Source organism: Haplochromis burtoni, unplaced genomic scaffold, assembly GCF_018398535.1.
Source record: "Haplochromis burtoni strain Fernald_Lab_line unplaced genomic scaffold, NCSU_Asbu1 Contig_221, whole genome shotgun sequence".
NCBI lineage: Eukaryota > Metazoa > Chordata > Actinopteri > Cichliformes > Cichlidae > Haplochromis > Haplochromis burtoni.
The window spans coordinates 920162-936882 of NW_024582582.1; the positions used below are offsets into that span (position 1 = coordinate 920162).

The following is a 16721-nucleotide window of genomic DNA, read 5'->3' on the forward strand; positions in this document are numbered from 1 at the left end:
AATAAATAATGGCGTAACATGCCATGTTAATCTGTGATTGTCTTTACTGGATATTTTTATTATGCCTATAAAACCTTAGCATTGAACGAGGGTGTACTTTCTTTTTAAGAAAATTACCCAACTGCTCACTTGATTAATAATAAATGTGTTACTGAGGACTTTATGGTCTTCATAGCTTCAAGACCAAGATGCAAAAAACAATTAGTGACATTATATCCATTTTTGTGCAAATTGTCAAATTCAAGCACAATCATTTTAAATAATTTTAATGATAACAATGTAATATCTGTTTCTGAACCCGTACACCTTCAGCTCTGCCTTCAGTGTTGCTCCCAGAAAAGGCAACAGTGAGAGAAGGACAGGAGAAAACCATACAGTGTGATGTAACAGGTTTCTACCCAGAGAAAGTGGCTGTGACGTGGCTGATCCAAAATGGCACCCAGACCATCCTTGCAGGGTTGGGCCAACTGTCCCGTGTCTGCAATGAGCTGGCTCTACACAATCCAGATGGCACCTACAGCATTCGTAGTGGCATCACGCTGCACTCCTCAGTTCTAAGGGGTGGAGAAATACATGTCATCTGCCAAGTTGAGCACCAGACCTACAATGGTCTGTACAACCGATCTGTAACACTGGCTGTTCAAGGTGGGATTTTATTCATTTATTCTTTGGATCGCTTGATTTCATAGATACATAGTGGTATACTGTAGCGCAGGTAATCAGAAGATTGATAGTTTGATCCCTGGCTGCTCCAGTCTGCATGGCAAAGTATCCTTGGGCAAGAACCAAAAGTTGCTCATTGGCGTATGAGTGCGTGTGAATGTTAGACAGGAAGCACAAAAAAGCAAAGTACAAAGCAAAAGCGCCTGTAGTTCACTTGAGTTTTCCAGTAGAGAAGAAAAGCACCATATAAGAACCATTCCATTTAATATTTACTATGTTACTTTCATGTGCTTTTCCTTCAGCTCCATCAGAGCCGCTTCACAGTACAGCCACTGTGATAGCTGTTACAAGTGCAATAACTTTGCTACTGGTCACCTGTGTTACTGGAGGATCTTTATATCTCTACAGATATTTTTACAAAGGTATGTATCAACACAGGCACATTTCTTTTTGTTAAATTTTGATAATTTTCTTTGCTTGGTCTTATTTGAATGCGATAATGTCAGATGTTCACATTAAAGATGTCTACAGATTTAACAAATTTGGCAACTATGTGTAAATTAAGGGGAAAACTACAGTTTAAGTTTTAAGCCTAATCTTAAAAGTAGAGAGGGTGTTCTTTCCCAAATCCAAACTGGAAGCTGGTTTCACAGAAGAGAGGCCTGAAAGCCTCCTGTTCTACTCCTCCCATTCTACTTTCAAATACTTTAGGAACCACAAGTAAGCCCGCAGTCTGAAAGTGAATTACTTTGTTGGGGTGATACGATACTATGAAGCCTTTAAGATAAAACAGAGCCTGATTATTCAAGACCTTCTATGTGATGAGAAGGATTTTAAATTCAATTCTGTATTTAGGGAGCCTTTTTTATCCCTTTATTACCATCCCTTTAAAGTTTTACCTAGATATCATAAAGTTTGTTTGATTTCATTAAAATGAAAAGAAAATGCTGCTATTTCTCTTCACAGTTCCATTTAATGTTTCGGAAATCAGTCAGCCCAACATCATATACGCTCAGGTACCCACAGAACTGAAGTGCACCATTCAGGGAGCCACAAGGTGGGAGCTCAAAGTGAAATGGTTTAAACAAAGAACCAGTCCAGACTCAGTGATTCAGTCAGAGTCAGGTTCTTCAGATTCCCTGCTGGAGACTGAGGATCTCAGCGAACGGGCTTGTCTGCAGTCAGATGGCAAAAATCACACATCTCTCCTGCCTGTATTTCTGACTGTTACTGAAGACCAAACCAAATACCAGTGTGTAGTGTGGTGCAAGGACAGGAGCTTCAGAAGGGAGACCACAGTCAAGGTTAAAGGTGAGTAGTTTTGGGTTTGGGAGCAGATTATCAGACAGGGCACTCTGAGAATTCAGCTCAGTGGGGAAATCCTCAGCCCGGTTTCATAAGAAAACATGTTCATGTGCACACAAACTGTTACGTTTTATGTGAGCGTGAGCATGGATTTGTAATTAAAGTTCTTTTAATAGGGAGGATATTTCATGACAGAAGCATGATGTTTCAGAGAAACACAAAGTATCACACTGAGAAAAGAAAGCTATTCTTCCCAAACCACAATCTTTTTATAATTATACGTTTTTAATCCCTAACCTCAAACAAGCTGTTTGAAAATCTGTGATGTGTATGACTTGAAATTGTCATACGCAGCACAGTGGCAAACGTTTTTAACTCCGCCCCCAATTCCTCTTATTACTAAAATGCAACCTTTAAAAGTGGGAAATATTCAATACGTGCAAATGGACATGAACTGGTACAGAAAAAAAACTATAAAATTTGTTTCCAGGAACAAATAACAATAGATTAAAGATTAAATATTACAACTATTTCGAGAAATGTCATGAGACTGTGTTGGAATCCCATAATGCCATGCATCCTAACTAAAAGTTTAACTGGAGAAACACGTGACCCAATCCACGTGTACCAGTAAGTGCAGTAGGCATATTTAATCCTATTTATAGAAAAGAAGTAATGATTGTGTTGAAATTCTATTTATCTATATTACATTATATAATTAAGTTCTGTACCATAATTTATATACATATAGTATATATAGCTATATACCAGACTAGGAGGCACAGTGGCTTGGTTCAAATGCACTGGCTGTGGCCTCTGTAGAGTTTGCATGTTCTCTATACATGTGCTGGGTTTTCTCCAGGTTCTCTGGCTTCTTCCCACAGTCCCACATGTCCCCAAAGACATGCAGTTATTGGGGTTAGTTGGTGAATCTAAACTGCCCATAGGCGTGAATGTGAGTATAAATGTTTGTCTGTCTCTCTGTGTTAGCCAGAGACAAATGAAATGAAATAGGAAGTTTGCCAGATTTTGGGAAAATAAACACATGATCCTATTTTAAGTGGTGTCTACATATAAGGCGACATAATCGCACCAAACATCTTTGATTCATATATCCGATGACATCATTCCAAAAGTCCTCATCTTTGGCTTTTACTTCCCATGAGGTTAATGAAAGATTCAACGATAAAATTTATGCTAGATCTTCTTGTCACAACCCCAAAGGGGATTTGTAAGAAAGCACTAAATGTTTGTGTTACTGGAAACTTCTGTTTTTTTTTGTTGTTGTTGTATTTAAATTAAACAATCTCATTTGGGGCTGCATGTCTTGCCAATCCTGAAAAAAACTACTTTCATTGTTATTTAACGACAATCATTTACAGTTTGGTCCAGATATATTAGAACACTAACACAAGTTTGGTTTTTTTACCTGTTTACTGTAGTTTGACAATGGACATTGAACATTATGTGTATCTCCAAAGGTTGATTCTGTTCATCTGGACGTAGCGTTTTGTGGGAGAAACGTTAAGATTAAGGAACTGACCTCCCAGCCCATTGTTCCCTCAGTGGGCTGGTTTCAGTCATTATGCAAATGTACTGTTTATAAGATTGGAAACCTGCAGTCAGCTGAGACTGAAGAAGTCACCTTGATGAGTGATGAAACGTTTCTCCCACAAAACGCTACGTCCAGATGAACAGAATCAACTTTTGGAGATTTACTTACCTGGATGATTGAGCATGCATCAAAACAAAAGTAATTGGACAGTTCACTCAAAGTGCTATTTCACAGGCAGGTGTGGGCAATTCCTTTGTTATGTCATTATCAATTAAGTAGATAAAAGGCCAGGAGTTGATTTAAGGTTTGGTGCTTGCATTTGTAAGATTTTGCTGTGAACAGAAAACAGGTGGCCAGCTCCATGCCGTTGAAAAGAAGCTATCCTAAAGCTGAGAAAACAGAAAAAACCCACTCCTAATATTGGTACAATAAATTGAGTGGCAAAATCTACAGTTTGGTACATCCTGAGAAAGAAAGAAGCACTTGTGAACAGTGGTGGATGATTGCAGAATTATTTCCATGGCAATGAGAAACCCCTTCACAATAGCAATTAAGTAAACAACACTCTCCAGGGGGGAAGCATACCACATCATCTGTAAAACACAGCAGAGGCAGTGTGCATGGCTGTTAGTGGCACTGGGACACTAGTGTTTACTGATGATGTGACAGAGGATAGAAGCAGCTGAATGAATTCTGAGGTGTTCAGGGACATACTGTCTGCTCAAATCCAGCTAAATGGAGTCAAATTGATTGGGCAGTGTTTCATAATATGGATTTACAATGACCCAAACAAACAGCCAAATCAACTCAGGAGTTTATTAAAGCAAAGAAGTGGAATATTCTTGAATGGCCAAGTCACCTGATCTTAGCCCAACAGAGCATTTCACTTGCTGAAGACTAAACTTCAGACACAAAGGCTCACAAACAGACAGCAACTGAAAGCCGCTGCAGTAACAGCCTTAAAGCATTAAAAAGGAGGAAGCCCAACATCTGAGTTCATACATGAGTTCAAGACTTCAGGCTGTCATTGCCAGCAAAGGGTTTTCATACAAGTGTTAGAAATGAACATTTTATTTTCAGTTATTCAATCTGTCCTGTTGCTTTTGAGCATCTGAAATTAAGGGATTGTTTTCAGATTGCTTTGGTTCCTCACATTTTATTTTTATCTTTTTGTTCAACCCACTGAATTAAAGCTGCAGGTCTGCACTTCAACTCCATCTGAGTGGTTTCATTTCAAATCCGTTGCAGTAATGTACAGAACCACAATTAGAAAAAAGTTGTCCGTGTCCAAATATTTATGGACCTAACTGTATTTATGGTATGACACAATCTTAGCTTTTTCTACCATTAGCATGTTTGACTACATAATTTAATTATAAAATTATGCCTGTTGACTGACTTCATTTTCTTCTCATGTACTCTCCTCCCACCACACACACATATTTCCAGTAGAACCATCTTTTCTTAAGATCTCCAGCATTCCTCAGATCCCAAAGGTGGAGAGGCTGCTGGTTCTCTGCTGCCGCGTGGAGAACTTTTACCCCCAGGACATCGACCTGGAATGGTACAGGAATGATGGGGAGAAGGTCCACCTCGTCACTCACTTTGGCCCCTTCTCTGACCAGACCCGCCTCTACAATGTGTGGAGTAAGATCGAGCTCATCATGGCCATAGAGGATGAGAGGGCCATGTACACTTGCCGTGTTTACCACTCCAGCTTCCAAGCTCCGGGGTACAAGGATGTCTTTTACCACATCAACACTCAAGGTAGCAGCTTCAAATGTTTTAGATTAGATGAGATTAGATGAAACTTTATTAATCCCTCGGGTGGGTTCCTCCAGGAAATTCAGTTTCAGGGACAAAGGAGTTTTTAAGTCTGTTGGTTCTTGACTTTGGGAGAAGCAACCTGTCGCTGAACAGGCTCCTCTGGTTGTTTATGACCGTGTGCAGAGGATGCCCAGCATTGTCCATAATGTCCAGCAGTTTCTTTAATGTCCTTTTCTCTGCCACTGTCACCAGAGTGTCCAGCTTCATGCCGACCACAGAGCCAGCCTTCCTGATCAGTTTTTCCAGCCTGGATGAGTCCTTCTTTACTGTGCTGCTCCCCCAGCACACCACAGCATAGAAAAGTACTCCAGCAAACACCAGCTGGTAAAACATCCTCAGGAGCTTCCTGGAGATGTTAAAAGACCTCAGCCTCTCTGATTAGATTAGCTGGTTAAGAAAATGTCCTGGTGATGATGTAGTATGCAAAGGTCTTGAGACACCCCCTCATTTCTTTATATCTTGCTAGGAAATGGGACCTAGATGCAGTGATTTATGAAACATGCAGACATAAATGGAAATATGTCTACAGTAAAAAATACCACCATGCATAGCTCCCGATAGTTTTCCATGGTCATAATTCTATCAATTTTGACAACATCCCAAACACCACTAGTAGCCCCAAACATGACAGTCTCCACAATGTTTACAAATTTATTTCTCAAGGACATGATACTAATCCTATAGATAGTTTTAAGGCCTCCCACTTTTTCTTTTGTCCTCTTTCGTGTTTTGTAGTTTCCTCAAAGTTTTTAAGGACACGCTGAACCTTTCTGCTAAGATATGACAGCTAATGGAAATTTTTTTTGGTGTAAAAAGACTATAACTGTGTTATAGATTCAAAATTGAACTATAGAAATTGGAATAAATCAGGTGTGTGTGTCACAGGCTGAAAACAGTGCCTAAAGATACAATTTGTAATTGGTTTGTTGCTAAGTTTTCTGTTATATGTTCACACAGCACTGGTCAGAGATCAGTCTGAAAATGGTCAGAGGCATATAAGAGGTCCCTTTCTGGCATTAAATTGATTGCAATTTATGGTAAATCACAACCTGACCTTCAGAGTCAAAGGTAGCAGAGACCATGATGCTCTGGGAAGATAGACTAGTCAGTGTTAAAAAGCACTACTTTTCTATCAGTTATGATGACAGGTTTATGTTTCTTTTTGATGTGTTAAAAGAAACTGAAGTCAAATTCCCAAATGTCAGAAAATAAAACAAAGTGACTAAACTAGCTTTAGCTACTGATGATCTGTGAAACTGTACACTCATTGGCTAACAACTTGTCCTCCTCATCACATCTGGGGTTTTACAACCAGGATGGTGATGACAGAAGCTTTAAAATGGTACTTTAGAAAGTAGCGGGTCATGGTATCTTTTTTGTTGTCTATGCCTCACTATCCTAAATCTACTTACTATCCTAAATTTCAACCACATCTTATAGTTTTTTGGGGTTTTTTGTTACCAGTAGGATACTTTAGACTTGTAATTATCAATTTAATTATTTAAAATTTTACTTTGAATTACTACTTTATTTCCATTCCACAGTTTGCATTTTCTTTCTCATTGAAAATTATACAAACAAGAGTTATTCAAAATGATCCTTCAATATCAATATATCCATAATGCTTTACTACATGTGTTGCTTTGTTCAAACAGGAACCCCCCCTGATGTGATGTTCGTCAACCACGAACCTCAGTGTCCTAAAGTGAATGAAGAGTGTACTTTGCACCTGCACATAAAAGACTTTTGTCCTGAGGAGGTGTTGGTGACATGGACTAAAGATGGAGACAAGGTTGTCTCTGGTGTCTTTAATACTCCCCCCAGCCTGAACGTCAACGGCCTGTACTCCATGTTCAGTTTCCTCAAACTCAATCCCACCAAGAATTACCAAGGCTGCACATTCAAATGCCAGGTGGTTCATAGTGCTCAGAAGGAGCCTGAGGAAAGGCTCTTCATATTTCCAAAACTCTGCCTGACAGACAGCTGTTGATGTCTAAACCTACTTTGGACCATTTCACATCTGGGGAGTAAATAATTTTAGTTTTAATTCTGCAGTTCTGCTGACTACAAAACCGTAAAACAGAAAACAAAAAAAATTGAAATGCTTTAGTTTGATATCTGCAAATTTTATCCTGCCTGAATATCACTTTAGGTTAAACAGGCTGGGTTATCCACATTTAAGACTGCTATTAACCTTTTCTGACAATCTTAAAGACCACGTGATGCCCTCTGGATAATACAATAGCCATTTCATTATTATTTTTTGTTTTTATCACACACAATATTGTATTTCATATAGTTAACAGTGCCAGTTAACTATTAAGCCATTAAACTAACTCTTCTAAGGTGATGCTAGGCTCTCTACCTTTTAAGCTACCTGCAGAGTTAGTGCAGTCAGTGCACAAGCTGCTTTGAATTTACTCTAAGTTTTGAGTAACCTTGGTTTCATTGCTATATGTTCCTATATGTATTCTAATTGCTGCATGTTTTTTTGTTCTATTTTTTTTTGTGCAGAACATTTTTATTTGTATAGCAAACTGTAGTTTGTAGTTGCAAACAATTTCAAGTTTTGTTACAAAGATTGTTGAGAGAGGGACAATTGTTTTGTTGTTGTTTTCTATTAACAGAATTAAATGTTGAAACACAAGTAAGTGTGTTCTAATTCCTTAAAAATTATTATTTTAATTTCAATTTATAATTTGTGTATTCCAGTTACAGTGTCACAATGTCATTTTAATTAAGTGAAAATTTACATGATGTGATAAAGCAGGGGTAATCAATTACAAACCCAACAGGTCCGGTTACTAAGATTTCTTTCACAACAAGGTCCAGATCTCAAGTCTTTTTCATCCCATGGATTAGGGTTAAATCGAAACCATATATTTCCCTTTCATTATAGTAATATTTAAGTTTTTGTTCAAATTAGGACACATGAGTAACAGAGTGAACTTCAGGCCTTACTTGCAAATAATAAAAATATTCTTTTTCAATTTTAAAATTTCTATTTTCTGAATCAACTTTTTTCACCTTCAGTTGTCTGCTCCTCTCTATTTTGTGTCTGCAGTAAGCTATGGTTTGATTGGCTTACCTAACTACGTAAACAGTAGGCGATTACTGTAGGGACTGGTTTACCTGCGACCATTGTTTTATGGTGTACTGATAAAACAGTGCTCTGGGTTTATGCATTACGGGCAAATTTTTTCTGTCACTGATTATTGGTCTGGACAGAACGAGCACTTCGTCTGGATCTGGACTAAGCTCTGCCATTTGGTGATATATGTGATAAAGCAACCCAACTTTAAAAAAAATTAATTTTTTTTTTTTAAAGACGAAAATGTAGTAATGCTTTATTGAAGCAGTTTTATGTCATTATTATGCTGCTGGCAAAGTAAAGCTAGTATTTTGCTGATTTCTTTTGTTTCGAGGTTCATAGCCATTTGATTTTATAAATTATTGGTTCAAAACAATTCTACTAAATCTACCAGGTTGGCTTTGTCAGTTTTATTTACCTTCTACCGTGAAATAACAGTACAAATAGAAGGCAACATTGCAGACATCAAGGGCAGCTAAAAGTACCTGGGAATCCCACAGGCAAATGGCAACCACGAAGAAGCTGCTAGGAAAGTTGCAACCACGAAGTACCTGCAGAGGGTCAGGCAAGTCCTGAGGAGTCAGCTGAACGGTAAGAACAAGATCCGGGTTATCAACACCTACGCCCTGCCCGTGATCAGGTAAGGTAAAGCAGGGAAATGCCCTGTAACTTACTTTAAAACGAAATATGTTCCCTAAAACGGTGGACAGAGCTACAGACCCATGACACCCTGTGCAGTTAATAAAAGGACAGGTAATGTTCGTCGCGCTGTTGCACACACAGTACACTCATTTGTTTCAGTTCATCGGTTGCCACAAGACAGCTTACCAACATGTACACAATAACCTAATACTCCTGTGTCCTAGACGTCACAAGAAGGTAACTATACTTTAGTTACTATAGATGAAAAGATATCTTCTTGCTGGATGCAGAAATGTTAAATTATTATAAATTTTATATAGATGCTACTCTGAAAGTGCTTCTGAGCCTGGATTTGCCTGTTTTATTAGACAGATGGTCAGAGCTGGTGTCCCCTCTCCATCATCGTGTCCATCATTGCTAATAAAAGGAGTTATTTACAACCTCTTCACATGCCATCTTCTCCATATCACCAAGGTATGAGGAAACTCATCTGTCACAATGATAAATCTCTGAAGCTTGTTTATTTGCTGGATGTCTTTCTGCACAAGTGGAAACTGTAGCTGATCTCAGAGTGGTGAAAGAAGAGGCAGTGGCCTTGCTCTGTTAAATCAGTGCCAATCTGCCACTGATTTAAGGTTAAGGTTACTTTACTTATACCTGTAGGTAAATTTACTTTACAGAAGAATGATAGCATTTGACATCCCTTCAGATAAAACGTAGGACTGCTGGGCGCTGCTTGTGCACACGCCCTGTCAATTTAACGTATCATCCAAATGGTTAAAAAAAGATTAAGCCATAGTTGTTATGAAAAGTGTCCATAGAGATTAAAACAGTTATCTGTACTTATTTGTACCAGGTTTTAAATGTTTATTTCTCAGAAAGATTAGTATTTTAATGGTATTGCACTGGTGTATCAAACTGATTTGAAGGAATTACTGCTCTCTGGCACACTGCAAAGCATTAAGTTAACACTTAATAATTGAGCTTCCTGTATTGTTGCTGCTTATATTCATGGGTCTCACCAGTATAAGATGAGACACTCGTAACAATCAAACGTGAAACAAAAGCACACAGAAAGCTCCAGATGTGCCTTTATTCATTTACAGCACATTGCTGAGAGTTATAACAAAGGTTCAAAGTACACAGCTTTGCCAAAAAAATAAAAAAAACAGTGGTCCTTGGAAAATATTAACATTTAGTTAGTAACACAAAAAAGTGTGGAACCAATTATGACTTGATGACTTTCAGAATGCTTTTTTTCCTGTCTGTGACATAGATGAGCACACTGAATCTCTGAGTCAAAGCAAAGCAAATGATTATATAGTAGGTCAGTATAATCACAAACTGCAGATGCATTACAGAGAATTCATAACTTATTAACCACACTGGGTAAATCTGGAACACAAGGCAAATGCTCAGATTTTTTATTCTCAAACATCTGTAATTATTCAGTTATGGAGTCCTTTTCTTAAAAATTTAAATCTTTTTAAAATTACAGAAACACATTCTTACAACAATAATCAAAATAAATACTAAAGATATTCTAGGCTATTCAGAGGTGTGCCTGTATCTCTTTGTTCTAAGGATATTTTTAAACCACCTGACATCTTCAGGTCTGATGGACCTGCAGGTCCGTTTACATTTGGCAGAAACTTGAGCTGATTTTGGTCATATTGCAGTTATGTCTGCGACATTCATGTACATACTCCCTAGTTATCTGATATTCTAACATTTTTCAGACATATAAGGCATATGAAGGTTGAACAGCCAACCACATCCTCTTCGTAGTGAATGCAGTTCACCCCAGCTCCACAGTAAGTCGTAGGTGTAACTCCATGATGTTGAGAAATTTTTTTTTTCAACTAAGCATTCACCATAAATTGGTGTTACAGCAAAAAAAAGAGGAAGAAGATAAAGAAAAATCTAGCTGACTTAAATCCAAAAGGTTTGCTCTAACCAGAAAATTGCCCAAGTACAAAAATACAACAATATATTGCTATTGTTAGTGATGTGACTGGTGTGAAATCACTACAGAAAAAATCTTTATCTGAAGCAACTGTTAGGGCACTTTGGAAGCATACACAATCAACTCACTCAGAATCGATCTAAAAGTGTGAAACCTGAGCCCATCTTGACAATAGCATTATTGACAAATTTAATGTAAAAACAGACAAAAAATAAGAGCACGCTTTGGAGACTGGCTGATCAGCTGAAATCTCGGTTGGTGAAGACCATGGGGGCCACCAGTGTCCATGTGTACAAAGCCAAACAAACCCAGCTGGAGGTGATTTTCACCCATACTGCTGGCCACTTGCTCGTTATGGTGTAGTCTGTATTAGGGCTGTCAGAACAAAAAAATGCAATAAGTATATTTATAAAAAACTGAGAAAGCTACTTTAAGAAGGAAATTCCTTAACTTGTTCAAGCAGAAATCACAAAATCTCTGCACCTCAAAAAAATAAAGTCAGCATATAAATTATACAGTAGGAAATGCCTTTGCTGGGCCTATATGGTGCCATTAAACCCCTAATGAAACATTGTGGGACCATTTACAGTTTTAACAATGAGTTATGAATTTCCTAATATAAATAAAAGCACAATGGACTGACAGCTGCACAGAAAACTAGATCATAATCAAAAAAGAGTTCAAAACAAAAGATGAAACTGATATGCAAATTCAGTAGACCATTGTTGTCCTCATTCTTCTTGGTACTACTTGACCGAATAATACCAGCCGCAGACACCAATAAAGGGCAATTCTGGATATTTAAACCATTTTCTGGGTTATGTTAGTGCCAGACTGTGACTCTCATGGTCAACCATAACATTTGTGTCGTATCACGTCTCCCTCTGACACAAAAATAATTGGATGTGTTTTGGTTTATAACCTATTTTGAATGCATTGCTTCATATAGCATTTATCCCTTCTGTTGTTTAGTTTCTGTCAGTCTGGTTCATGCATCTGAATGGATACAATTGCATGAAACAGTGTTTGCCACACTTAAATGTTTCACATCATCAAACAAATGTAAATATTTGACAATAATATGCAGTTTTTTCAATAAAGGTTTTAAAATAAAGATCCAAGGAAATTCAGGAGAACTGAGAATCAAAGTAATTGAGATATTTCAGTGTGGAAAAGGTTATGAAGCCATTTTTAAGGCTGTGGGACTCCAGTGAACCACAGTGAAGCTTCCCAGGAGTGGCTGTCTGTTTAAAATTACCCCAAGGATGCAGCGACAACTCATCCAAGAGCTCACAAAAGACCCCCAGAATGCTTTTGTGAGCTCTTGAAAAAAAAAAATTAAAAAGAAGAAGAATGCTTGGACACAAACGCAATGCAGAGGATGAAGCATCACCAAATATGTTTCCAAACCAGCTTCCTTCCAAAACCCTCCAATGTGGCTGAATTACAACAGTTCAGCAAAGATGTGCAGGCCAAAATTCTTCCCCAGCGCTGTAAAAGACTCATTTCCAGTTATTGCAAACACTTGATTGCAGTTGTTGCTGCTAATGGTCCCAACCAGTTATCAGGCTTAGGGGGCAATTACTTTTTCACACAGGGCCATCATTTTAATTTGTCTGATGCTCTGAAACATTTAAGTCTGACAAACATACAAAAAAATAGCAAATCAGGAAGGGGGCAAACACTTTTTCACACACTGTATAAAAAGGAAATGAAATAAACTACCATTCACATATATATATTGTAGTATTATTGACCACCCAAACACTTCAAACTACACTTTAGGTGTTGTGCTAAAAGAGAAGGGAGCCACTGACCTGTACCAGTTAGTGAGGGTCATCATGATGTAAAGTGAGGCCAAGAAAAGCATGAAATGAAAAAAGGAGTAGCTGTACTGGACCATGTCCCGTTCATTGTCCTCCACCCGTCTGGGCCCTGTCGACTCCTCTGACAGTTCTGTGCTGCCCCCCTCAGCGAGGATGACTGAATCTTTGGATGCCATAGTTAGCTTGTTAACCTGGCTGTTGCTAGATGAACGAATGCTGGAATCAAAACAGAGATGAATGAACTGACCAAAAAGAAAGAAAAGCAAGTATTAGGATCACAGTATGAAAAAACAACGGACACAAACACAGTTCACATTAACAAGGAAGGCTTAGAAATGGTTAACCCTTCACTAGGTGAGGAACCATAACTAGTAATTACAGCAGTACTCTACACCAATAACAGCACAGTGTTGAAATTTTTAAGCCAAAGACTAGAAAAGTCTTTGGCTTATGATGGAGGGAACTGGCTACAGAGATCAAAATCATTTTTTGCATCAGTCTGTAAGCATGTGATCCGAAGGGCCAGCTCTGTTCTAGGATGCCCTCTGGACCCAGTGGAGGTGGTGAGTGACAGGAGAACGGCGGCTAAGCTGTCATCCCTGATGGACAACATCTCCCACCCCATGCAGCAGACTGTGACAGCACTGAGCAGCTCCTTCAGTGGGAGACTGCGGCACCCACGGTGTGGGACGGAGAGATTTCGCAGGTCTTTCCTCCCCACTGCTGTCAGACTCCATAATAAAAACTTTAACTGATCAAGCACACACATCCATACATATGCAATAACACTAAGTGCAATAATCCTTTCTGTCATCGTTGTATTTTTACTCAGTTGTATATAGTATTTGTATTTGTATTCTATTTTTATCTTATTGTATATTTATTTTATTTTATTCTACTGTATATAGTATTTTATTCTATTCTGTACAGCTGTGTACTGTATTTATTCTTATTGTATTCTAATTTTTGCCTCATAACTTTTGCACTGTCCACTTCCTGCTGTGACAAAACAAATTTCCCACGTGTGGGACTAATAAAGGTTATCTTATCTTATCTTATCTTATCTTATCTTATCTTATCTTATCTTATCTTATCTTATGTTTTTTTTAATGCTCATTAACACTGCAGTCTACAGTAAAAAGAGGTCAAACAGACGGGTTCTTATATAGAACTTTTCTACTCTAACAAAGCACTCAAAGCGCTTTACACAACATTTACAATGTTACCTGGAATACAGGATGCACAAGATAAATATAATGAGGCCCACAACGCTCTGAGCATCCCACCACTGCAGGTATGGAGATGTAAAGGCAGGTTTTTCTGTCCCAGTGATTGTGGTAATCATTGCCATGGTGGCTGTCTGGTTCTCGGTCTCTGTAGGGCCCGGGGTCGGGGCTGCGATCTGCTGGAAGATACTCAACAGGCTGGGGTTGCATTCCCGGTCTGAGATCAGCAAAACAAACAATAACAATATTAATTAAAAAATACTTTCAAAAACAATTTGAACAAAATAACCCAAAGCTTTTCTAAAAAGCAATAAATCTTAAGGTTATGAGACAAAAAGATCTTTTATTTGAAATGAATGGAGAAGAACATAAATATATGCAGATAAAGGATTGTTTGAGTCTATTGAAATTCCCAGACAATATAAACAGTCTCACCAGGCTCATTGGTCATGGCAGACCAGGTTAGAAACATAGTGTACAAGGTGATGAAAGAAGACTGTAGTAGACCTGAATGAGGTTGAGACTCCTGCAAATACACAGATAAGGTTTATCAGTGCCAAGTATTTACTTCCCACAGGTTTGAACTGAAACTGTACATATGTATTATATAAAAAGAAGTCATAATCCTGTGTTTACTGTTTAAGCACTCCAAACACAAAAATTAACCGTTGTTTATTATTTAGAAAATATCTAGATGGTTAAAAAAGGCCAGCAACAGTGGGGATGTTTGTGGGTAGCTTGGGAAAACCTGTTCTGCTAAACTCTAACATGAATGTTTTTTTCCTGATAACTTTTTACTGTCTGTACTTTCTACTACTTACATTTTCAAAACAGGCTTGTTACTTTTGGTTTAGCGCATTTGAAGGAAGCTATCATTTCACATCACTGGCCTTCACACATCAATTTTAAGCCTAAACAGTAAAAAATGAAAGGTAATCATGTTCGTGCATTAATCACCAGGGGATATCGCATAAAAGAGAACAAAGAGGCGCAGTCGTGTGCCATAGTGGGCAGTTTAAGTGGGTTGTGTTTTCTTTTTTTTTTAACAGCAAGTCAGCTGATCACAGTACATTGAGTGAATTGTGCTTTTTGTCACCATCTGTAAAACTGATTTTAGAGTTCCCTGCCCGCTGAATTTCACCTTAACCCCTGACTGTACTCATGTTTCTGTTTTGAGGCAAAGAAAATACAGCTATTTTTTCATTTTCCTTCTTTTTCTAGTTTTTCTTGTTCTAATTGATTAATTCAACCTGAGTACATTTATTAGAATTAAAATTTTGACTTAAATAATGTTTTTATTCCCATCTGATATTATTTTATTATTGCATTAACACGGTTCAGTTAGTTTTGCACAAAAATAGCTGGTAGAAATGTTATCAAAAGAGCTGTTTACTTTTCAATATTATCTCCTATAGCAAAACTAAACCAAGCTGCTACAAAACACAGTCATAATGTTTTGAAATAACAGAATTATGAGAGAGATATCCAACCATTTTCAGGTTTATTCTGTCTTTCCGTTTTACACTGTCAAACTCAGCAAAGGGGCCTTAGCATCAATTCCATGTAGATGCTACTATAGATGCTCATCATGACATGATGCTAGTAGCACAAACATTTGCAAACACAAAGCAGAATCTTCAGTGCTTAGAATAGTGTGTCTTGTTTTTGTTTTCTGTTTATCTGTGCATCGCAGACATGCCGTGTATTCACACCTGGACTTTTGGCAGGACTGAGACAACAGAGGCAACGATGCAGAGCAACATGTTGAAGCTGATGAAGAATTTGTTGATGAAGCATTCATTGGGTTTCGTGTAGAAGACAAAGAACAGCACAACAGCTGTTAATGACAGGATGTAGTTCAGGATCGTGACAGCCAGTAGAGCTAAAAATACAAGGTAGAAACAGTTCAAAGCTGAAACCAAAAAACTGATTTGAAAGTAGATTTGTGAAATCTGTGTGTGCTACATGTACGCTTTTTAAAAAGAAATTCAGAGTAAGTGCTCGCTTATGTAACAGTATTTAGAAGATGAATACAGCATGCAACTGGGCCAGAGTCACTGACCTGCATACCAGCCTCTGGAGTTGCCATTCTCCATCTTGTCAACCCAGGACTCATTCCAGGAGTGGGCAAAGTCCACCAGCAGCACCAGTTGAATCAGAATGAAAAAGAAGGCTCCACCAGAGCCTATGACAAACCATACTGCGACAACACAAATACACAAGTAATTGAACTACTCGTCTTTCATACAAACTAACAAATCTGTGTGTAAAAGAGATCTGAGTTATCAAGGATTTTAAATACAAATTCTTACTGTAGGTGAAAGGCCCTTCAGGGATGTAAAAGGCACCAACTGTAATTGCCACCAAGGCAGCAAACTTAAAGAACCAAAATCTGAAACAAATTGTTACTGTCATAAGTCTCAGGAAAACTGTCTCAATCAAATATCTCATCTGCTTTCACAGTGGCTTGCAAAAGTATTCGGCCCCCTGAATTTTTCCACATTTTGTCACATTACAGCCACAAACATGAATCAATTTTATTGGAATTCCAACACAAAGTGGTACACATGTGAGAAGTGGAACGAAAATCATACATGCTTCCAAACATTTTTTACACATA

General features: G+C 38.0%; 2 protein-coding genes across 2 annotated transcripts in view; one reads left to right on the plus strand and one right to left on the minus strand.

Moving 5' to 3' along the window:
• LOC102310141 overlaps nucleotides 1-8316 on the plus strand; it is a 13509-nt gene extending 5193 nt beyond the window's left edge. The window contains exons 3-7 of the mRNA XM_042226634.1: nucleotides 313-645; nucleotides 966-1085; nucleotides 1630-1974; nucleotides 4973-5290; nucleotides 7006-8316. Coding sequence (XP_042082568.1) covers nucleotides 313-645; nucleotides 966-1085; nucleotides 1630-1974; nucleotides 4973-5290; nucleotides 7006-7340 — 1451 coding nt within the window. The 3' untranslated portion in view covers nucleotides 7341-8316. The remainder of the gene's footprint in view (nucleotides 1-312; nucleotides 646-965; nucleotides 1086-1629; nucleotides 1975-4972; nucleotides 5291-7005) is intronic.
• Nucleotides 8317-9268: 952 nt separating this feature from the next.
• si:ch73-267c23.10 (serine incorporator 1) overlaps nucleotides 9269-16721 on the minus strand; it is a 16496-nt gene continuing 9043 nt past the window's right edge. Inside the window, exons 4-10 of the mRNA XM_005951699.3 lie at nucleotides 16414-16493; nucleotides 16164-16301; nucleotides 15814-15983; nucleotides 14537-14627; nucleotides 14102-14318; nucleotides 12867-13091; nucleotides 9269-11424 (exon numbers count right to left, since the gene is read on the minus strand). Coding sequence (XP_005951761.1) covers nucleotides 11289-11424; nucleotides 12867-13091; nucleotides 14102-14318; nucleotides 14537-14627; nucleotides 15814-15983; nucleotides 16164-16301; nucleotides 16414-16493 — 1057 coding nt within the window. The 3' untranslated portion in view covers nucleotides 9269-11288. The remainder of the gene's footprint in view (nucleotides 11425-12866; nucleotides 13092-14101; nucleotides 14319-14536; nucleotides 14628-15813; nucleotides 15984-16163; nucleotides 16302-16413; nucleotides 16494-16721) is intronic.